The 24,940-nt window shown below is 45.7% G+C and overlaps 1 protein-coding gene across 2 annotated transcripts in view; it reads left to right on the top strand.

The window, feature by feature from the left end:
* The window catches only part of SH2D1A (SH2 domain containing 1A), a 534,870-nt gene that overhangs the window by 351,375 nt on the left and 158,555 nt on the right, over positions 1 to 24,940 (top strand). Inside the window, exons 3-4 of one of the 2 annotated variants that reach the window (XM_069205938.1) lie at positions 1,809 to 1,949; positions 3,849 to 4,304. In XM_069205938.1, coding sequence (XP_069062039.1) covers positions 1,809 to 1,949; positions 3,849 to 3,860 — 153 coding nt within the window. In that variant the 3' untranslated portion in view covers positions 3,861 to 4,304. Of the gene's footprint in view, positions 1 to 1,808; positions 1,950 to 3,848; positions 4,305 to 24,940 lie in introns of those variants that run through there. The other variant, XM_069205937.1, reaches the window with a different exon arrangement.

The following is a 24,940-nucleotide window of genomic DNA, read 5'->3' as shown; positions in this document are numbered from 1 at the left end:
TGATTATTTCTCATGATAATATGATTTCCTCAGATTCAGTCCTTTATGATTAAGTAAAATTATCACCTCTTGGGGTCAAAGAATTCAGTTTCTTCATAGTATTTTTGTCTACAGCTGTTTACTTCCTTGTCAGCAAATTACCTTTATTGAAACTTTCCAAAAGTGGCATTTTTTCAGAATTGTGACTTAAAATCTGACTTTACAGTTTAAAAAGGTTTTTAAACTACAATTATTTAGACACCAAACTTGACATTCCTTCCAGCTCACAATTGATAGTTATCACTTATTAAATGTACTAGTAAAAAATGATTTGAAGGGTTCTTGACTACCAAGACATGTACAACTTAAATGCACATATCCATATTTTTAAATAGCCTACACCCTGCCATATGGGCTATTTAGAGCCTACTCTAGGGGTGACATATGTATTTCAAAGTAAGGTTTGGCCCAGGCTAGAGTTTTGTCTTGCCAGGTTGAAATGATAGTATAAAGCTGCACACAAGCAGCAATGAAATGCCTGAGACATGTTTAAAGGGCTACTTAAGTGAGTGGCACAATGAGTGCTGTAGGTCCATTAGTAGTATTCGATTTACAGGTCCTGGATACAGGTAGTACCACTTTACTAGGGTCTAACAAGTAAGTTAAATGTGCCAATAGAGTATAAGCAAAAAGTTGGCAGGTAAACCACGAAAAGGATGCGAGGTCCAACCATTATTGTTATCATTACTATTATTATTTTTATGAAATCAAGGGAGATGCAAAGTGTTATGGCTCACTCACTGCCTTTGTTTGCAGTGCTGGCCTTTTCCTTATTGAATATTTTTTGTACCTAATTCACTACTTTATAATGGCAGACAACCATTCTGGAAAAGCTCATTAAAAATGGCAAAATAGCCACTGGTTCATTACGACGCATGCACATGCATATGTCCCAATGTATGTGCATGCAAACATCACAACATATGCGCTTGCAAACATATGCATCAAAGACCATCTTGGAATGCCTTCATATGGACACATGAGGCACACAGCCACATGCACCACCATGCATGTGCACACATAGATGCCCATCTTGGAATGGCTTTTCTTTAGTTGAAAGCCCATTTCAAGATGGCCATCCATGTGTTCCCATTTATGTGCATGCTTTATGACTCGTGCATTTGGATATGTTATAACACACTAGCAGCCATTCTGGCAGAATGCCAATGCAAAAAAGAATTGACAAAGACAATAGTTCATTCAGCCTTTAAGAGCAGAAACATTGTCTTTGCCATTGCTTGTTTTTCAGATTGCTGGTGTCACCCTGCAATAAAAATGAAATCAACATAAACTGCCCTTTCAAGAATATGCTATTATATTGGCAAAGCGCCAGCTCACACAGCACACAGAAGATCTATGGCAATTACAACTATTGTTTGTTCACCAAACATGTGGATCTTTACTTTCTTTAAAAAAGTATACAGTGCGCAAACATGTTGTAACAATTTAACTTGCTGAACAAGACATGTTGGCGCCAACTGTAGTATGCAGCGTAAGGGTGGGGATTTTGAGGGCTGGCAATTGCATTAACTAAATGTTGTTGACAGTGGACATAAAAGCTATCATTTGAGTTGCTGCGTCAGCGCTCTCTGCCTTGTTATGTTCCAGTCTTTGCCAAAGGCACATAATGTGCCACTTTGTCAGTCGCTGTGGCAGCTCTCACAATCGGCTTCTGATGGGCATTTCTTAAAGTAATCATTTTCTAAGACCTGAACAAGTCACAAGAATAGATTTAACTAAATGATAGGTTTTGATGTGTTATTTTGCAGTTTGCACCGGGGGTCAGCAAAAGATTTTTTCGCAAAATGAAGAACCTAATTTCGACTTATCAGAAACCAGATCAAGGTATTGCAGTACCTTTGATGTACCCTGTAGAGAACAAGCCAGCGTCCAAGCATACACAGGATAAGGTAATTAAAGCTCTACTTTATACTTTTTATAGACTCCCAGCATGTTATATTTTACCTTTTGTGTTTTAGAGCTTGAATAAAAAAAATTATATACAGAGCTTCAGTACATGAAGTCCTTGTTATTGTTCGGTACCATCGAGGCGTTTAAATTTCCTGCATCACCTACACAAAGAAGCCATTATAGTGAGGTGGGACGTAATTCACGTCTTTCAAGTTTATAACCTACATAGATAAAAGTGCATATATTATATACCAAAACATTACAGATATTTAATGAGATCAACACAGTGTATACAGAAATACACAGGCTGCAAATTGATATACATACATGTATCTTGGAGCTTGAGGAGCAACAACGTACAGTGCGGGTTGAAATATATGCATTGTGTACCAAGCAATATATTGAATACACATTTACAAAGGGCATGTACCCAGAAACACTGAGGGGCCATTTCACAAAAGGATTTTATAAATATTCGAAGTAGTACCCCTGTAGTACAACTTCATGTACTCATAAATGCTTTTCTAAATTGACTCCATAGTTTTTAAAAGAAACAATTATGAAAAGCGGTTTTCAGGAGAACCTGTGATATGTTTGAGATGTAAATTATATTAAAAAAGGAAGCCTCAAATTATTCATTTAGGATTAGTTTGAGCATTATGGCCCCCATTTCGAGTCTGGCACTCTTAAGACACCAAGACTCGCCATGGCGGTCAGACTGCCACAATCGTGGCAGTCCATCTGCCACATTACGACCATGGCCAAGCCACCACGGTCCAACCTCTGACACCGACAGGTTGCTACCATTCGACAGCCTGGTGGTCTTGGCAGTTGTAATCTGCCAGGGTAGCGCTGCATACAGCACTGCCCTGGGGATTATGACCCCCCAACCTGCCAGCCTTTTCATGGCGGTTGGACCGCCATGGAAAGGATGTCGGAATGGGGGTGTCAGGGGCTCCCTGCACTGCCTATGCACACTGATGCTTGGCAAGTATGAAAATAAAAATACAAGGTAAATACAATATGATGTCATGCATAATTTATATCAATGAGACTTGGAAATGTTGTCAATGTGTCCAGTAAAAACATTAAGGGCCATATTTATGAAAAGTGGTGCTGCACCTAGTGCAGTGCCACTTTTCTTGTGCCCCACTATGGTACCGCCATATTTATAGTATCCGCACTATGATGGTAGTTAGGGTGACTATCATCACCATTTTTTTATGATAGTCCAACGCTTTGTAGGACTAGACTCAAAAATTATGACGCTAATCCTGCAAAGCACCCAAAGACCCATTGTAATCAATGGGAGCCTCTTTTTAATGCCTGCACTTAGCAGGTGTTAAAAAATGCTGATAAATTGATGCAAAGGAATTTTAGCACCATTTCTTTGCCCCCCAGCGCCGGAACGCTCCCCTTGCACACATTATGCCTGGCACAGGCATAATGTGGGGCAAGGAGTTATAAAGTGGCACAATGCTTGCATGCACTTTGTAAATATGGCGCAGCGTTTTTCCCCTTTCAACGACACATAAGGGTAAAAAAGTGATGCTAATCTGGCGTTGGAAGGCGCAAGGGCTCCATAAATCTGGCCCTAAGTCTAAAGTAAAGAAGGCAATTTTATCTATTAACTATGTCTTCAGGTGGAACTGTTTAACAACCACCTCCTTTTTTAGCCAGTCCTGTAATGTCTACACAAAAATGGGCATATTGGTGCAGATTTTTTGAAAATTATTTGGTGGCTATAGATGCTGTTAGTTCTCCTCCTGCTAGAAAAACTGCAATACTGTTCAACTGTTTAGGAACAGAGGGTCAAAAAGTATTTGATCTACCTGTAGTGCAAACTCCTTGTGGTGTGGGTTCTGGTGATGCTAATGTATGGAATATTTATATTGCAGCTTTTATATTGAAGCAAAGAAATGCTTAGATCTTCATGACACTGAAGAGCCTAGTATTGTATTGGAGACAATTCATTTTTAAACAAGAAAACAATCCTCTTCAGCATCGGTTGAGAAATATGTTGTTGCCTTAAGAATATTAACAAGATCCTGTGCATTTGGAAATAATGTCAATCAATACATGAGGGATCAGATCACTGTGCATCTAAAAAGGTTCAGGAACATTTATTATGTTGCACAAATGTGTCTTTAGAAGAAACCATAAAAATTGCAAAAGGTATTGAGACGTCAGCTGAATCCATCAAACTGTTGGCAGGAGAAAAAGAAGAAAAAGATGGAGTGAGCGTTTGCCAAAAAAAGGGGTAGAAGAAAAAAAGAAACCAAGCATGTCGAATCACATTACATCTTTCCATAAATGTGCCTCATATGCACATTTAAGTAATTTCGCTAATTGTCCTGCAGTAGGAAAACAATGTAATAAATATAAATAAATATGACATTTTATTCGAGCTTGTAAGGCTAATGCATTAAATCCTGTGAAAATCAGCAATGTTATGTATAGCAACGAACACACTATAGAAGAAAAGCCTGAGAATGTAGAACTTGTGGTGGATGTTGTAAACAAATGTGGTGATATGGCAATCAAAAAATGACTTTTTGTGATGTTAACATTGGTAAAGTAATACTAACCATAATTGTAGATTCAGGTTCCCCTGTCACCATGATTTCAGAAGAAACTTTTAAAAGTCTATGGACTGATATAAAGTTCAAAATTCCTGATATTAGGGTAGTAGCATATGGTGACACAGAAATTTAAATATTAGGATTTGTAGAATAATCTCTTGAATATTCAGGGCGAGATAGTGTAACCAAAGTGTAGGTAGCTGTTTAGGGACGTGACATAATGGGTTGGATAGATCAGGGAAAAGTAGGGATTGTATTGATGCCTGGCACATCAACAAACTGTGATGTCCATTAAAAATGATTCCCAAAACCTGGAGGATATTCTTAAGAAATATTCTGAAGTGTTGTGTAATAAAATAGTACTGTTAAAGGATTCGAGCACAAAACTATTTTGAAAAAAGGAGCCACTTCTACAGCTCATAGGGAGTACCACTGAGTGTTAGGCCTGACCTTGAAAAGTATTTTCAAGAACTAGTGGATGCTCGAGTGATTGAACCAGTAAATGCTTCGGAGTAGGTTGGCACCATTGTTATTGCTAAGGACAAAGGGAGTGGCATCAGATTATGTGCCAATTTGAGATAATTGAACAGAAATATAGTTGAGGAGTGTCATCCCCTACTATAAATACAGGAATTATTGCCCACTATTGGAGATGTAAAGTATTTTAGTAAAATCGACCTCAAGGCTGCATATCATCAAGTTCCATTGGGAAAAAAAGTCTTGACTACTTACCTCTTTCATAACACCATTTGGAGTTTTTAAGTTTTTAAGGTTACCATTCGTACTAGCTTCAGCAGCTAGTGTATTCCAAAAAATAATGTATCCTTTTCAAAGATATAGTTGGTGTGATAGTCTTTCAAGATGATTTGTTCATCTGTTTTAAACCTACTAATGAACGTAATTGAATTTTAGATAAAGTATTTGCCATTCTCGAAGAAGGAGGGATAACAGTTTTATTTGACAAGTGCAGGTTTTCGACTGAATCTGTTGACTATTTGAGGCACATGATTTCTTCCCAAGACATTCAACCTAAAATTTACCTCTTGGAATCATTGAGAGATGCTCCTAGTCCAAAAGATAAGGATGAACTAAGATCATTCATCGTTTGAGTGATTATTGATCTAGATTTGTACATGGCTATGCCAATTTAATAGAACCATTTAGAAAAATGCTTTGCAAGAAATTACATTTTGCATGGTGTGTTAGAGAACTGCAAGAGTTCCAAAATAACAAAAACATATTGTTGAAGGTACACTCTTTGAAAATGTTTTGTAATGGGTTCAAATGCATTGTCACTGTGGATGCTAGTGCCATAGGACTAGGGGCCAGATGTGGCAAAGGTTTTTACCCATTCTGTGTCTATGAAACAAAGTGTTCGTACATATGGCCCTAGGTGCTGTATTATGTCAAAAATGTAAAGAACAAAAACATAATATAGCATTTGCTTCTAGAATTTTGAAAGAAACTGAAAAGAAATAATCGGGCATATTTATGGAAAAGTGGTGCATAATCCATGATGCACCACTTTTCTAGCACCTCATTGCATCCCCCTAACAACACTATGGGGGTCATTCCGACCCCGGCGGGCGGCGGGCGCCGCCCGCCGGGCGGAGACCGCCAGAAGACCGCACCACGGTCAAATGACCGCGAAGGTCATTCTGACTTTCCCGCTGGGCGGGCGGGCGACCGCCAAAAGGCCGCCCGCCCGCCCAGCGGGAAAGCCCCAGCAACGATGAAGCCGGCTCCGAACGGAGCCGGCGGAGTTGCTGGTGTGCGACGGGTGCAGTGGCACCCGTCGCACTGAAAATCATTATGGGGCCTGTGGCATGGGCAGTGCAGGGGTCCCCAGGGGCCCCACGACACCCGTTCCCGCCATCCTGTTCCTGGCGGTTTTTACCGCCAGGATGGCGGGAAGGGGGTCGGAATCCCCATGGCGGTGCTGCGAGCAGCGCCGCCATGGAGGATTCTTTGGGGCAGGGGTAAACCGGCGGGAAACCGTTGGTTGCCCTTTTCTGACCGCAGCTTTGCCGCCGCAGTCAGAATTGCCCATGAAGCACCGCCAGCCTGTTGGCGGTGCTTCCGCGGCACTCTGCCCTGGCGGTTTTCAACCGCCAGGGTCAGAATGACCACCTATGTGTGTGCCATATTTACAAAATGGCGCACCATGGCTGATGTGTCCACATTAGCGTCATCATTTCTGGTGCTAATGTGGTGCTTTGCTGGATTAGCACCATTAATTATGACGCTAATGCAGCAAAGCCCAGGGTGGCCCATTGTTTTCAATAGGAGTATCAAATTAACACCTGCATTAGGCAGGCGTTAATTATTACGCTAAAAAGGGCAAAGTGAAATCTAGTTAATTGCACTGTACCATTTTCCTGGGCCCCCCTATGTGGGAATGGCCCCCTTACAGACATTATGCCTGACACAGGCATAATGTGGTGCAAGGGTTTACAAAGTGATGCAATGCTTGCACTAAGCCACTTTGTAAATATTGCTCGTTGGAAATGCCACCTTAATGCCATATTTGCATAAAGAAAATGACCCAAATGTGGTGCAAGGTGGCGCTAGTGGCATCGTAAACATGCCCCATAATACTATAAAGAGAGAGAAGCACTAGCCTGTGCACAGGCAATAAACAAATTTAAAACGTATTTATGGGGCACGCAGTTCGTTCTTCATACCGATCATAAGCCTTTGATGTATTTATTTGGCAGTAAAGGAAAAGCATCAAAATCTTCACAATTATTTTGTAGCCAGGCTTCCGAAGTATAATTTTGAGTATATTCCAGGAAGAATAAGTTGCAGAGCTGGTTGTTTGTCGAGTTTACCAGTTAATAATGAGTCTGAACACAATGAAAAAAATAATGAATGTGTAGTTGCTACGATGGATGTAGTTAGTCATAGTAGAGGTTCCATCAAAGAGGATGAGAGGTTGACAGCTTGTAATCAGGACGTAATAATGTCTGGAGTCAAAGAGTTCTTGAAAAAGAAATGGCCAAATTTCAGACAGCTAAAAGTTGAGATTTTAAATTTTGCACACGTGGCAGATGAGTTATCAGTTGAAAATAGAGTATTGTTAAGAGCCGACAAGTTCATACCTCCGGTAGTGTTGAGAGCAAGAATACTTTCTTTAGCTCAGGCTGCTCATTTAGGGGCTACCTCTACTAAAAAAAATATTAAGATAAACCTTTTGGTGGCCAGCAATGGATAAAGAAGTTGATCTCATGATGGAAAAATGCAACGGGTGTTTGTTGTCTTTTAAACACTAGAAAATTAGCAATACCCCTATGATTCCGATACCTTTTACTAGAAAAGCCTGGGAAAAAATTGCTATAGGTTTTGTAGGACAATCAATGCAGTAGATTTGAATCTCAAATATATGATTGTTGCAGTTGATTACTATCCCAAATGGATTTATTGTGACAGAGCTATAAATTGTTTGGCTAAGTTGTTTGCTATTGAGAGGTCACCAGCAGAATTAGTTACGGGTGCAGTTAGAGTCTGACAAGATGGAGTCATTTCTAAAAAGTTGAGATGTAAGGCATTATACAGTAGCTTTATATAATGCACAAACCAAAGGTGCTGTGGAAAGAGCTAATAGAATTCTCAAGGAGGGAATTGAAACTGCCCCTACTTGTGGTATGAACATCACAGAGTATTTAAGAGAATAAATATGGATGTATCACAACACACCTCACTCAGTCACCTTTCGAGTTCTCAAGAATAAAGGGCACCAAGTCCAAAATGGTTCCAGGATGGTTGATTGACAGAAGTGCTGGAAGTCATGATAGTAGAATTGATGACAGTAAAGTGAGAGAAAGTGTAAAGCGTGCCCAGGATTAAAATGAAAATGCATATTGGTGAAATTAATATAAAACATTGTTCATGGGTTATGGTAAAGAACATGAGAAGCAAGAGATCTAAAACAGACTTCAACTTTCTAGGTCCATTTAAGGCTGATAAAATGTCATGCACAGCAGTAAAATGAATTGATGGAAGGTGGTGGGCAAGAAGAAACCTGTTACCATTAAGTGAATTCCAAAGAGAAGTTATAGAGAGAAACCTGTGTGATAATAGCACACTGTTATGGAGTCATGTACTGAAAACCACTAACAGATACAATTAGTTTAGACCAACAATATATCAAAAGACATGAGAAACCAAGATAGAAGTGAACCTATTGCAGATCAAAACACAAGCGAGAACAAGGATGAAGAGTCAAATGAATTAAGGAATAATAATTCACTGATAATGGATGAAGGTACTTGCTATAGTACTTTTCTATACTCATCTATCGCTATCTTTAGTGGAATATATTAAGGAATATGGCAATTGTCTTCTTGTGATTTTCACGATATTAATTTGTATGTGCATATTTTGTTAATAGATAAAGATTTCTGTGTTTATACAATTTTATCATAATTGCATATTTTTGTTGTAATTTTATTTAAGGAGGGGAGATGTTGTAGACTGTATTGTGAAGCATGTGATCCTTTGTCACGTGTTATTATTTTGATGGTATTAGGATTCCAGGCTGGAATTCAACAGTGAGAGAGGCAATTTCGAATCTTGGTGGACTCTTCCACTCATAAGAATAAAGAATTTATTCCCGGAAACATTGTTGACTCATCGACTTTTATACGGGACATCTAGTACATGACAACTATCAGATGTGATATAAGATGGATTCCTTCTAGTAGTAAAGTAAAGTACTGATGTTTCTATTAGGATTTGCATTGAAACTGCTGAAGCTTTTCCCCAGAAGAAGGATGCTTAGCTCAGTTGAGGTGGGGATTGGGGTATGGTCTGCTATGCAACCAAGGTGAGGAAATGTATGATATCCATGCACCTGTCCTCACTGTTTGATGATGCTGCAATAGAGGCCGTGCATGTGTTGCAGTGTAAGTGTAGATAAGAACACTTGTCAATTTGTAAAATATAGGCCCTCATTATGAACACGGCGATAAACACCATCGACCGTCGTGGCGACGGCGAACAGAAGACCACCATTGGCTGTGAACAAAAACCCACCATATAATGATGCAAAAATCAGAAACCGACAAAAATCTCCCTACCACCAGTCACTGCCAGGATCTTGTCGGCAGAAATACCGGACTGTGAGCACACAAACTCCCCGCCCTCCAAATAATGATGCACAAATCACCGCAGCGGTCAGTGGAAGCCGAATGACCATTGGCGGCACAGACCGCCACGGCCGGCAAGTAGACCCAACAGTAAGAAATGCACACATTGGCAAGTTCAAAACCCACACACCTGACCCACATCTATAACACTATAAAACACTCACAGACACACCCCACAATCCTTTGCAACTAAATTAGGACAACTGATACAGAGAACCCCAGAAGCAGACACCGAACGCTACAATATACGATTCATACACCCAACCACACAAGAGCACCCTCACCTAGATCCACACAAGACACCATTTACAACACACACCATGGCACCCCCCAAACACCCACGCTTCACAGAAAGGGAGCTAAGGACCATGGTGGATGAGATACTGAAGGTCGAGCCCCAATTATTTGGGGAACAGGTCCAGCACACACCCATCGCCAGGGAGATGAAGCTATTGCGGACAACAGTGAGCAAGGTCAATGCAGTGGGACACCATCCACGCATGAGGTACGACATCCGCAAGAGATGGAACGACCTGCGTGGGAAGGTGAAGTCCATGGCATCCCCACACAACATTGTAATCCAGAAGACTGGGGAGGACCTCCACCAACACCACCCGACTACACTGATTGGGAGTAAAAGGTATTGGCCATCCTGCACCCTGAGGGACTTACTGGACTCACTGGAGGAATGCACCCTCGTAAGTCATCTACAATTACCCCAAATCCATCACACCTGTAATGCATGCACCACCCCACCCCTCCAACAGCCACCAAGACCACTACCCCACCCAGTCCACATTCACAACACCCAGTCACCCTGCATGCCCACAAACCCACTAACAGGCCCACATCCCTCCCCTTGTGCACAGCCACCTACCCCTGCAAGAAATCACAAAGGCACTACACCACCCACAATGCACCTCCATATCCTAAGCAAAATGCAATGCAAACCTCACAAAGGCACCCTGCATGGCCCCAAAGTGTAAAAACCAGCCTGAAACAGCCTAGACCTGTGCACCCCATCCGATCATGCAATTGTAACAGACATGTCCATTCCCTCCAACAGGCACCACCACCCATGCCACCCTGACGGACAGGACAAGGAGTGGCAGTGCCCCACAGGGAGACAGAGGCACCGCCCAGGACACTGGAGATGGAACCCTGGACATAGAAGAAAACACACGGGCCCCTCACACAATCCTGGACCATCACCTTCCAGCAGCCCCACCCAGGACACCACTGACACCCCTACCACCCTGAAAAACAACATCAGCCCAGGGCAACCGTCCCCACACCTGTGTATCCAGGTCACAGACTGGTGGAACACATGGACAGAGGCCACAGTCACCACCTACCAACAGGCAGGAAGACGATGGCCCAGTACAAGTGGTACCGCCAGACCTGTGCAGGGGACACAGGCACAGGGGGCTAGGCCCAATGGGAGGGCATCACTTGGCCGGGTGGAGGCCACAAGATGGATGCTGCAGCCCAGGACGTGATCTCAGACGTCCTGGGAGCATACCACCATACCCAGGACATATTGGCCCAGATAGTGTCCACCCCGGAGCAGAGTCAAAAGATGCAAGTAGCACACCACCAAGAGTCCATGGAGCAGTGGAAACTGCACAATGGCCACCATAGCAGGTGCGCTGCTGCACCTTGTCCTAACAAAGCCTGAGGCCCCCACAGACCAGGAAGCCTCTACTGCAGGCCAAGATACAGACCGGGCAACAACTTCAGCAGCAGCAACTGGACTTGTGCCCCATCTCAGGACACACAGGAGACGTGCATCTCAACCTGTACAGGCCAACACCAAGCACCCAAACGGTCCGTTAGGCCAAAATATGGGACAGGAACACCTGCCAAGACCCAGGCCCCCTCAAAGAAGTGACTCTGGCAAGAACTGTCCTCCAAGTGTGTCACTGAACCAACGACCAAACCATGTAAAAACAACACCAAACAATGGAAATGATAGATGGACATACCACTACTGCCAACAAATGCTGCGACCATACAGCCATATTGTACAACCACCAGTAGCCCACTCCCATCACTGTAAACTGCACAATGTAATCCCTGCACCAAATAAAACACCAGTTCACCAATTACAACGTCCCCTGTCATTATTTCAAAACAAATTGAAGTATGGATGCAGTTGTCTTATAAATCATTTATTCTTATCTGAATAGCAGGAATTGCACCTCACACATAACATGTGGTTGTGCCAACAGAATTGTCAAACAATTTTACCATAATGTAACATGTCCCATGCAGACCTGGTCACAGTGGCAATGTCTATTGACCTAACACCCCCCTAGATGAAAAGGCACACTGACAGTATGGTGCACAGACAGAAATCTCATTGATTAGTCCCACATAGTTACTGGAAGTAGAGTTGTATCAGTTGGTTCCTGGAATGTACATCTTCCCCCTCCTCATCATCACCATCACTCTTATCCCCTCTCTGAGGAAGCAGGTCTGGATATACAGCACCCTCCTCCTCCAAGAGGGAGATAGAATTCCTCACAGCCACATTGTGCAGCATGCAGCTGGCCACCACTATTCTACACACCTTTTCAGGCTCATAGGCCAGGGATCTGTCAGAGATATATAGGCAACCGAATCTAACTTTCCGGAGACCTATTGTGCGCTCTATCACCCTCCTAGTACATTCTTGGGCCTCATTGTAATTCCTCTCTGCATCTGTCCTAGGATTCCTCACTGGTGTCAGGAGCCAACACATGTTGGGGTAGCCAGAATCACCTAAAAAAGGGGGCAAAACAGGACTGTCAATGACAACCCACAGTGGCAGACCGCCTGGCTCTCTGCTATGTGTCAATAAGTGTCAGACACACCTACCTATGATCCATCCTCTGTCCCCTTGTAGTTGTTCCATCTTGTGTGGCACACTACTGTTCCTTAGCACGAAGGAATCATGGACTGATCCAGGGAAGATGCCATTCACATGCAAGATGTACTGGTTTGCAGTACTCACCAATTGAATGTTCATGGAATGAAAGTTCTTCCTGTTTCTGTACACCTGTTCACAGACTCTTGGGGGGATGAGAGCAACGTGGGTTCCATCGATGGCACTTATCACATGGGGTATGTTGGCAAAGGCATAGAAGTCCGACTTGATGGCAGGGAGGTCAGCACTTTGGGGAAAACTCACACAGGACTGCAGGTATCGTACAAATGCATTCAGGAATCTGGATAGTATAATGCTAAACATTGGCTGTGAAAAACCTGCACCCATGCCCACTTGAAATGAGCCCGCGGCCAGGAAATGGAGTGCTGAGAGCACCTGCAATTCATTAGGGATGGCATGCTGATTACGATTAGCCGGTCTCAGTGCTGGATCCAGTAATGCACAAAGTTCATGAATAGTAGCACGAGTGAGTCTGTAATTGAAAATGATGTGATGCTCCAACATAGTCCGCAAATCAACAAATGGTCTGTAAACCAATGGGGCCCTCCCTTGCCACAAGAGTCTGTACCTCGGAGGAGTATAGAACACATGTGGGGAACACACACACATCTGCCCACAATGTTTACTATTCAGCACTGCTGGCATGATTGTCGACGACACATATGCATAGTATGTGTGACACTGTAGCAACATGTCCACAATGATACATCAGGACTGTTGAAGTGAGCAAATGTATAATAGTTCATGCCCATGGGTGTTTGGGGACAATAGGGCCTGCATGGGGCATCTGAGGATTGAAGAACTTCGTAGTTAAGGCCAAAATGTCTGCCCCCTGTAATCCAGAAGTGTTGTGGTGGAAGTTACCTCATACCGCTAGCGGTTGACTTAATAGCATAAGGCGGTATTTACCGCTGTGCGCCAATTCATTAGTTAACATGGTTGTCAATGGGTATTCTTAGCATATCATAATCGCCGCCGGCGGTGACCGTGCACACTGCTGTGGTGCGTACGCTAACTCGTAACCCCAACTTCACTTGAGTCACGGATCTCGTGCATGCAGGTACTCCACTGAGTGTGCTACTGTGTCCTATCCCTGGTCATGGAAATGGCACGTGTGGCAGGGGAAAGGGCCCCGGCCTTCTCCAGTGAGGAATTGGAGAAGCTTCTGGATGGGGTCCTGCCCCTGTATGCCAAGCTCTACGGTCAGCCAGAGGTACAGGTGAGTAGGAGGATTGGGGGGCAAGGATGTGAGTAATGGTGGTAGATGGCTGTAAACATGTGTGCATGTGTGACATGGTATAGCCCAGGGCTCCTGGCATGCTGCGTGTGTGTGTGCTGTTATATATGTCCGTCCCATAGTGGATGTATAGCCAGCTGTATGTAATGGCCATTGTCTGACCTCTGTGTTGGTTTTTCTGTGTGTCCCATATAGGTCAGTGCCCATCAGAAAAGGGGACTTTGACAGGCCATTGCCAAGAAGGTGCAGACCCTGGGGCTCTACAACCAGCGGAGCACCCATTGCAGAAAGCGGTGGGAGGGCCTATGGCGCTGGGCGACGCAGATCTGCGAGGACCAGCTGGGGAAGTCCTCCCAACGAGGAAGGGGTTCCTGTCGAGCACTGACCCCCCTTATGCATTGCATTTTGGCAGTGGCGTACCCGGACCTGGGTGGGCACTTCAAGACTGCACAGCAGTCACAAGGGGGTACAAAAACCATACTTTGGCTCCTTGATGGATGTGTGTGTGAGCGGTGGTATGTATGCTGTCTAGTGGCAGGGACTCTGACTGATGTCCATCTACATAATGGCTCCCATGGGGAGTAGAGTTATCAGGGTCAGGTCTGCAGTACTTCAGGCCCTTCAGTGCTGTGGGGGATGGCTGTAGGGCAGGGTTGTGGCCACTAGTCAGGGGCATAGCCATGTGTATAGCAGCAGGTGCTGCATGATCTAAAAGTTGCAGGTTGGGTGCATGTGTGAACCACTTATGTACCTCCATTTAGCTATTCACAATTGTCTCTCCTGTTTTGTCTCCCCATCCTTGTTCTCTTGTGTTGTCTGTGTACATCAGCATCATCTGGCAAGGGAGCAGAGGCACCGGCGAGTGGGGATGCAGCGGCCCAAGGTTCCACTGCAGCAGAGTCGTCCGACACCAAGGGGACTAGTGGGCTGGAGGCCGAGGGGAGTACCATGCTGGAGTTGACTCTGATACCTCCTCCGATGGGAGCTCCCTGGCGGACCATAGTGGGCCCACCTATTCTGTGTCATTTCCGCCACCCCATACCATCACCGCCCTCCCATTTGCTCCCCACTGAGTTGCCTGTGCCCACTCACTCAGAAGGGTGGGTGTCTCCTTTGCCCAAGCCACCTCCTCCCCTGCTCCAGTCAGCCCTGCTGCCCTCACAGAGAAGGCTATTGACCTCATGAGAACCATCTCTGTAGGGCAGACAACCGTCATCAATGCCATCCAGGTGCTAGCATCAGAGGTGCAGCAGACCAATGCCTATCTGGATGGCATTCAAGGTGCCGTGTCTGTCTTGCATAGATCTTTTCAGGCTCTGCCTCCTCTTTGACTGCAGCCAGTGTCACTGGTCATTCTGTCCCCCCTCCAACCACCTCTACCCCTTCCAGCACCCCACTCCCTTCACCTGTCCAAATCACACATTCTGACACACAGGCACACACCTCAACACACAAGAAGCACACTTCAAAACACAAGCACTACACCTCCCACCACAGGCATACACACAACCAACATACACAGGCACACACACCAACATCCCCTTCCCCCAGTGTGTCCGCATCTTCTGCCTCCCTGTCTGTCCCCTCTACATGCACACCCACTGGCACTGCACCCTCATTCAATGTTGCTGACCCTATTCTTTCAGTCACCACAATATCAGACATCCATTCACGCACCCCAGACACCACACCTGCACTCACCACAATGACTTTTAGTTGATACGTGCAGCGCACTCACCAGACTTGCAGACACCCAGACAACATACATTTACACTGCCAGCCTGTCTTGTCCCACTGTGTCCACCCCCTTCCTCCCAAGATACTAAAACGCACCAAAACACCCACCCATCACAAATCCACCACACCTCAGCATACTGTCCAGTTACATGCACCCACGTCACGCACACCTACACCTGTCACGACCACTCCCTATACCTCCACTCCCACACCTTCCTCCAGGTCCACCCCAATTGCCCCTAAGAAACTTTTCCTATCCCGTGTAGACCTATTCGAACCCACCTGCCCACCCCGTCTCGTCCCTAAATGTGCCCACCTCCTTGCCCTGCCCACTCCTCCCATGTCGCAGCCCACCCCTTACCACCCTTCCCATTCACATGGTACTTCCCTGTGGGCAAGAGACCTCGTGCTGGCCCTGGAACATCTGCCGCACCCCAGGCCAAGTCCGCTCCACCTGCCTCAAGGTCCAGATCCAAGCCCCCTCCACCAACAAAACGTAAGGACAAGCCCCCCTCTCACGCATAAGTCCCCACCCCCACCACCCCCTGCCCCTATTCCCTGAGGTGCCTTGATGCCCGATTGTTGCCCCTGTGAGGTGGAGTACCTTTGGACTTGTGGGAGTCAAGTTGGGGGCAATTTGGCCCATCGGACTACGTACTCTGGACTGGCCATTGGCCTTCTGTTGCACTTATATTGCTGATTCAGCTGAATGGAAATTCATGTGTGGCCAGTGTTGATTATGGCACACTCAGGATCTGCTGTTCATCGTTTCTTTAGTTGGGTGTGTTGGGCACATGTGCGTACTTTGGGCAGGTTGGATTTGCCTTGTTTCGAGGAAGTACCTCTTGCTGTGGGGTGTATGGCTTGTGCTGTGGTGAAGGGTTGTGAGTGCCTTGTGGGATGGGTGGAGTGGGTGGGTATGTAACTGTGTCCTTTCTTCCCTTGTTTAGTAGGTTGCGGTACTTACCGTCGTCGTCTTCGCCGGCGTTCTTGGTCGTGGAGGTATATGGCAAGGAGCAGGGCTGGCATGATCTGCAACTCTCTATCCATTTCTGCTCCAGCGTGTTGTGTGTGCCTCTGGTGAGTGTTTCCTTTTATTTGGTTTGTTTGCGCCTGGCTCTGCGTGGTGGTGGTTCCCGCCCCGGAACTGACAGTGGTCTAGTGCTTCATTATTTGATGGGCAGGTAGGGCCTTTCCGTCGGACTGTGGGCGGGCTCTGCCGTCATTGTGGGCACTCCTCTGCTGGCCGTGAGTGGTTTTCAGGCTGTTTGTGTTTACGGTGGTTCATTATTTGGCGTTCCAGACAACACAACTGTTGCTGGTTGTTACCAACACCGCCGCCGGTGCGGTGTTTACCACTGTGTTCATAATGAGGGCCATAGTTTTGAATTTTCCATTGTAAGAGGAAGTCCTAGGATGCAAATCTTCGTTATTGAGAAAATATTAAATGAGTATTGTAGGAAAGTACCATCTTGCCTGGCATGTTACCCCCATATTTCACTGTGTATATGTTGTTTTAGTGTATGTGTCACTGGGACCCTGCCAGCCAGGGCCCCAGTGCTCATAAGTGTGCCCTGTATGTGTTCCCTGTGTGATGACTAACTGTCTCACTGAGGCTCTGCTAACCAGAACCTCAGTGGTTATGCTCTCTCTGCTTTCTAAATTGTCACTAACAGGCTAGTGACCAATTTCACCAATTCACATTGGCATACTGGAACACCCTTATAATTCCTTAGTATATGGTACTGAGGTACCCAGGGTATTGGGGTTCCAGGAGATCCCTATGGGCTGCAGCATTTCTTTTGCCACCCATAGGGAGCTCTGACAGTTCTTACTCAGGCCTGCCACTGCAGCCTGAGTGAAATAACGTCCACGTTATTTCACAGCCATTTACCACTGCACTTAAGTAACTTATAAGTCACCTATATGTCTAACCTTTACCTGGTAAAGGTTGGGTGCTAAGTTACTTAGTGTGTGGGCACCCTGGCACTAGCCAAGGTGCCCCCACATTGTTCAGGGCAAATTCCCCGGACTTTGTGAGTGCGGGGACACCATTACACGCGTGCACTATACATAGGCCACTACCTATGTATAGCGTCACAATGGTAACTCCGAACATGGCCATGTAACATGTCTAAGATCATGGAATTGTCACCCCAATGCCAGAATTGGGGAGACAATTCCATGATCCCCCGAGTCTCTAGCACAGACCCGGGTACTGCCAAACTGCCTTTCCCGGGGTTTCACTGCAGCTGCTGCTGCTGCCAACCCCTCAGACAGGTTTCTGCCCTCCTGGGGTCCAGCCAGGCTTGGCCCAGGAAGGCAGAACAAAGGACTTCCTCAGAGAGAGGGTGTCACACCCTCTCCCTTTGGAAAAAGGTGTCAGGGCTGGGGAGGAGTAGCCTCCCCCAGGCCTCTGGAAATGCTTTGATGGGCACAGATGGTGCCCATCTCTGCATAAGCCAGTCTACACCGGTTCAGGGATCCCCCAGCCCCGCTCTGGTGCGAAACTGGACAAAGGAAAGGGGAGTGACCACTCCCCTGCACCTCCCAGGGGAGGTGCCCAGAGCTCCTCCAGTGTGCTCCAGACCTCTGCCATCTTGGAAACAGAGGTATTGCTGGCACACTGGACTGCTCTGAGTGGCCAGTGCCATCAGGTGACGTCAGAGACTCCTTCTGATAGGCTCTTACATGTGTTACTAGCCTATCCTCCTTCCTAGGTAGCCAAACCTCCTTTTCTGGCTATTTAGGGTCTCTGCTTTGGGGAATTCTTCAGATACCGAATGCAAGAGCTCATCAGAGTTCCTCTGCACTTCTCTCTTCACCTTCTGCCAAAGGATCGGCCGCTGACTTCTCAGGACGCCTGCAAAACCGCAACAAAGTAGCAAAGACGACTACTGCAACCTTGTATCGCTGATCCTGCCACTTTCTCGCCTGTTTCCTGGTGGTGCATGCTGTGGGGGTAGCCTGCCTCCTTCTTGCACCAGGAGCTCTGAAGAAATCTCCCGTGGGTCGATGGAATCTTCCCCCTGCAACCGCAGGCAACAAAAGACTGCATCACCGGTCCTCTGGGTCCCCTCTCAGCATGACGAGCGTGGTCCCTGGAACTCAGCAACTCTGTCCAAGTGACTCTCACAGTCCAGTGACTCTTCAGTCCAAGTTTGGTGGAGGTAAGTCCTTGCCTCCCCACGCTAGACTGCATTGCTGGGTACCACGTGATTTGTAGCTGCTCTGGCTCCTGTGCACTCTTCCAGGATTTCCTTCGTGCACAGCCAAGCCTGGGTCCCCGACACTGTAACCTGCAGTGCACAACCTTCTGAGTTGTCCTCCGGCGTCGTGGGACTCCCTTTTGTGTCTTCGGGTGGACTCCGGTTCACTCCTCTTCCAAGTGCCTGTTCCAGTACTTCTGTGGGTGCTGCCTGCTTCTGTGAGGGCTCCCTGTCTTGCTGGGTGCCCCCTCTGTCTCCTCATTCAAGTGGCGACATCCTGGTCCCTCCTGGGCCACAGCAGCATCCAAAAACCCTAACCGCGACCCTTGCAGCTAGCAAGGCTTGTGTGCGGTCTTTCTGCGTGGGAACACCTCTGCAAGCTTCTTCACGATGTGGGTGTAGGAAAGTACCATCTTGCCTGGCATGTTACCCCCAAATTTTACTGTATATATGTTGTTTTAGTGTATGTGTCACTGGGACCCTGCCAGCCAGGGCCCCAGTGCTTATAAGTGTGCCCTGTATGTGTTCCCTGTGTGATGACTAACTGTCTCACTGAGGCTGTGCTAACCAGAACCTCAGTGGTTATGCTCTCTCTTTGCTTTCCAAATTGTCACTAACAGGCTACTGACCAATTTCACCAATTCACATTGGCATACTGGAACACCCTTATAATTCCCTAGTATATGGTACTGAGGTACCCAGGGTATTGGGGTTCCAGGAGATCCCTATGGGCTGCAGCATTTATTTTGCCACCCATAGGGAGCTCTGACAATTCTTACACAGGCCTGCCACTGCAGCCTGAGTGAAATAACGTCCATGTTATTTCACAGCCATTTACCACTGCACTTAAGTAACTTATAAGTCACCTATATGTCTAACCTTTACCTGGTAAAGGTTGGGTGCTAAGTTACTTAGTGTGTGGGCACCCTGGAACTAGCCAAGGTGCCCCCACATCGTTCAGGGCAAATTCCCAGGACTTTGTGAGTGCGGGGACACCATTACACGCGTGCACTGTACATAGGTCACCACCTATGTACAGCGTCACAATGGTAACTCCGAACATGGCCATGTAACATGTCTAAGATCATGGAATTGTCACCCCAATGCCAGACAATTCAATGATCCCCAAAGTCTCTAGCACAGACCCGGGTACTGCCAAACTGCCTTTCCCGGGGTTTCACTGCAGCTACTGCTGCTGCCAACCCCTCAGACAGGTTTCTGCCCTCCTGGGGTCCAGCCAGGCTTGGCCCAGGAAGGCAGAACAAAGGACTTCCTCAGAGAGAGGGTGTTACACCCTCTCCCTTTGGAAAAAGGTGTCATGGCTGGGGAGGAGTAGCCTCCCCCAGGCCTCTGGAAATTATTTGATGGGCACAGATGGTGCCCATCTCTGCATAAGCCAGTCTACACCGGTTCAGGGATCCCCCAGCCCTGCTCTGGCGCGAAACTGGACAAAGGAAAGGGGAGTGACCACTCCCCTGACCTGCACCTCCCAGGGGAGGTGCCCAGAGCTTCTCCAGTGTGCTCCAGACCTCTGCCATCTTGGAAACAGAGGTGCTGCTGGCACACTGGACTGCTCTGAGTGGCCAGTGCCAGCAGGTGACGTCAGAGACTCCTCCTGATAGGCTCTTACCTGTGTTGCTAGCCTATCCTCCTTCCTAGGTAGCCAAACCTCCTTTTCTGGCTATTTAGGGTCTCTGCTTTGGGGAATTCTTTAGATAACGAATGCAAGTGCTCATCAGAGTTCCTCTGCATTTCTCTCTTCACCTTCTGCCGAAGGATCGACCGTTGACTGCTCAGGACGCCTGCAAAACTGCAACAAAGTAGCAAAGATGACTACTGCAACCTTGTATCGCTGATCCTGCCTCCTTCTCAACTGTTTTCCTGGTGGTGCATGCTGTGGGGGTAGCCTGCCTCCTCTCTGCACTAGAAGCTCCGAAGAAATCTCCAGTGGGACGACGGAATCCTCCCCCTGCAACCGCAGGCAACAAAAGACTGCATCACCGGTCCTCTGGGTCCCCTCTCAGCACGATGAGCGTGGTCCCTGGAACTCAGCAACTCTGTCCAAGTGACTCCCACAGTCCAGTGACTCTTCAGTCCAAGTTTGGTGGAGGTAAGTCCTCGCCTCCCCCCGCTAGACTGCATTGCTGGGTACCGCGTGATTTGCTGCTGCTCTGGCTCCTGTGCACTCTTCCAGGATTTCCTTCGTGCACAGCCAAGCCTGGGTCCTTGACACTCTAACCTGCAGTGCACAACCTCCTGAGTTGTCCTCCGGCGTCGTGGGATCCCTTTTGTTTCTTCGGGTGAGCTCCGGTTCACTCCTCTTTGTAGTGCCTGTTCTGGCACTTCTGCAGGTGCTGCCTGCTTCTGTGAGGACTCCCTGACTTGCTGGGCGCCCCCTCTGTCTCCTCATCCAAGTGGCGACATCCTGGTCCCTCCTGGGCCACAGCAGCATCCAAAAACCCTAACCGCGACCCTTGCAGCTAGCAAGACTTGTTTGCGGTCTTTCTGCGTGGGAACACCTCTGCAAGCTTCTTCACGACGTGGGACATCCATCCTCCAAAGGGAAAGTTTCTAGCCTTCTTCGTTCTTGCAGAATCCACAGCTTCTACCATCCGGTGGCAGCTTCTTTGCACCATCAGCTGGCATTTCCTGGGCATCTGCCCAATCTCGACTTTGTCGCGACTCTTGGACTTGGTCCCCTTGTTCCACAGGTACTCTCGTCCGGAAATCCACTTTGGTTGCATTGCGGGTGTTGGTCTTCCTTGCAGAATTCCCCTATCATGACTTCTGTGCTCTCTGGGGAATATAGGTGCACTTTACACCTACTTTTCAGGGTCTTGGGGTGGGCTATTTTTCTAACCCTCACTGTTTTCTTACAGTCCCAGCGACCCTCTACGAGCTCACATAGGTTTGGGGTCCATACATTATTCGCATTCCACTTTTGGAGTCTATGGTTTGTGTTGCCCCTATACCTATGTGCTCCTATTGCAATCTATTGTAACTATACACTGCTTGCATTACTTCCTTTTGCTATTACTGCATATTTTTGGTATTGTGTACATATATCTTGTGTATATTTGGCATCCTCATACGGAGGGTACTCACTGAGATACTTTTGGCATATTGTCATGAAAATTAAGTACCTTTATTTTTAGTATATCTGTGTATTGTGTTTTCTTATGATATTGTGCATATGACACCAGTGGTATAGTCGGAGCTTTACATGTCTCCTAGTTCAGCCTAAGCTGCTCTGCTATAGCTACCTTCTATCAGCCTAAGCTGCTAGAAACACCTCTTCTACACTAATTAGGGATAACTGGACCTGGTACAGAGTGTAAGTACCCCTTGGTACCCACTACAAGCCAGGCCAGCCTCCTACAAGTATCACAGCTATTTATAAAACCTAAAAGAAAAACAAGGATTGTGTTTCCTGAATATTGAACATGAATTTATGTTGTTTTGCAAATTACTACTGTAAAGGTGCAATGTTAATTCAAAGATGTTCAATATCTACATCATAAGTGATCTTTATTTTTTATTGAGTTTTACTGACATTTTCTTAGTTTTATTCACAATGAATGTATTTTACGTGAACAATGGCGGTGCATTCTATATGTAGTGTTATTCTCCACTTATAAATGTGATGCGTCACTTAAAACAATACCAAGAAAGAAATAGGACTGGATGTACTAATTACACAAGATGAGGAGCAATGGAAATCTCTTTTTGGGGTGTCGAGATCAACACTACTATTTCTTTGACTGTGGATACATGGTCCCAGAGAACTGCTACAACTGAGATCCTTCTACATGCCTGAGCTTTTTATTTTAGAGTGAAAACAAGAACCAGACTAACAGCCTTCAAAAGCAAATTCAGTGTCTAAAGAACACAGCACTTCTCCTGGTCCTAAGATGTGCTCAGGGATGATAGATCAGGAGTAAGATGTATGCAGAGGAGTACAGAGAGCCATGGTCAGTACTTTAGACGTTATGATGCATACACACTGAGGTCAGTTAAATGCTGTTACAATTTATTGTAGCCTTCGGATAGCCTGAGTCAGATCTATGAAAAGCATCTATGTTTTCAACGACTTTGCATTGCTATATGCCTCACCTACAGTGGGGATTGCAGTGAACATGACAAAGGACTCATTTCCAAGCATGCAATTCAGGACTTTAGTAAACATCTTCTGATGCTGATATTAAGTGAACTGCTTTGCAATTACATGGAAGAACCAGGTTGTTAAACTGCCTTGGAAGAAGTGCTAGCATGGACCCCTGGAATATACATTCAAGGACAACTTACTGAAGAATGGACATGAATAACACCCAGGCATTTCACACTCCATTGAGCAACTTCACATCCTAACTTACTTTTCTATCTCAATGTATGAGGTCTGATTCATATAAGTTGTTATAGAAAAACAGGGAAAACTCCCTCAAAATTTACTGACAGAAGTTATAGGTTTTTCCATCTCATTCAAAAGATTGGGAATGTATAACTTTTATTGGTGCACTTTTAGATGATTGCCGAGCAGCTTTATGACATTATTGTTCCATCTGTAATACTTTACTTTAATTCTAGGCAGGACATCCACCAGCTTTTTCAGTGGCAGCTTTAATTTACGTATCTTAATCTCCGTGAGCTCTTGCAGGGTTTTAGGAGTTCAGCTCGTCTTAATTTGTTTCCAGGTCGCTAGTTGTGCAAAATTGTTTAGCAAAAGGCAGAAAAGGAACAACAAAGTGAGCCTATTAACAGTGATGATTCTACCTCCCACTGTTATCTAGACTGAACTCCATGCCACAACTCAACGGAAGCTATTACAATTATGTAGTCAGAGAAGTTATTAAGGATAATTAAAGATTTGAGAATGCTCTGCATTGCTATGTTGCTTGTATGGATCAAACTTGCTTTACACTACTTTCCATCAAGCCAAATCTCTGAGCTGGATCCAGCAATCTCTTCTTCACTTCTTGTGTCTTTATCTCTACATTTTCTTATCTTTCAACTAACGATACACAAAAGGTAGCTTTCAATAAAGAGTGTTTATATGTGTAAATTACTCTTATACTTTTGAGTAACTTTACTATTTTTGACTATTAAGATGACTAGAGTCACATGTCCCAACCCCATAAAAAGGGGGTGGAGGCAGCTTCACTAGTTTATAACTACTGCCAAATTGAAGCACTAGTAAGTCCATGTGCGGACAGTGGGTTATTATATGGTGTAGTTGTAAGACCTCACCAATGTTTAAATCACTACCTGATTCCAGTCAGATTTATTTGAAAAATCTAAGCTCAACGCTAAGGTAAGTGTGACTCTGAGAAGTTATGTTTTGTCAAACAAAAAAGTGCAAAGCATTAAGAAGTACCAAAACCATCAAATAGGAAAGAAACCAGAAATAAAAAAAATCCGACACTAATTTATAAAAGTATGTTAAATTGTTATCTTCAAAATGACACCTCAATGACTATAATCCACAGAAGGGTTCCTGAGATATGGATTTTTAAAGGAACAATACATCACCTCATTTTCATTCAATGCAACAAATCATTGTAATGGAGTGTGCTTGCAGTCCAACTTTGCAAACTTTAAAAAACTTTTATAAAGTTGAAAAGTGCTACTCTGGCCCACTTTGGAAGACCAACTCAGTCATGAAGCAAGTCACAGGCTTGGTTGGAGAGTTAACTAGCAGTCAAAGCAGTTTCCAGTCCAGTATCAGACTCTATGGGCAAAACATCATGGAGTGGTCCTGATGCAAGGGACACAGGATGCTGAATATGCTGAAGAATGCTGAGGATGCTGATCCAGTGATGGGGTTCTTCCTGGGACGTTACTCCTCGGTAAACAGTCACAATGGGGCAATTTTGGCCATAGGGGTCAATGGCCCACAAAGTCCAGTTGAAGTCCAGCCAAAAAGCACTTGCTACTGAACTTGTGGTCTCCAGTCACAGCAAAGCTACCAGTTGCCTTCAACTCGTGATACCCTCCGACTTGAGCAACCAAACTGTACTCATATGACCCTTATGGGGTCTCCCAGGATGCACTTTGGTGGTCAGTGGTGGTCAGGCTTTCTTAGCTATCAACTCGCAAAGCAACTCGCAAAAGCAGTCTACATCAGCTTTTGTGGCCTGTGGCAAACTCCTTTT

The sequence above is a fragment of the Pleurodeles waltl genome, chromosome 2_1 (genome assembly GCF_031143425.1).
Source record: "Pleurodeles waltl isolate 20211129_DDA chromosome 2_1, aPleWal1.hap1.20221129, whole genome shotgun sequence".
NCBI lineage: Eukaryota > Metazoa > Chordata > Amphibia > Caudata > Salamandridae > Pleurodeles > Pleurodeles waltl.
Note: the sequence above shows the minus strand (reverse complement) of the source record. Positions and strands in the feature narration are given on the sequence as shown.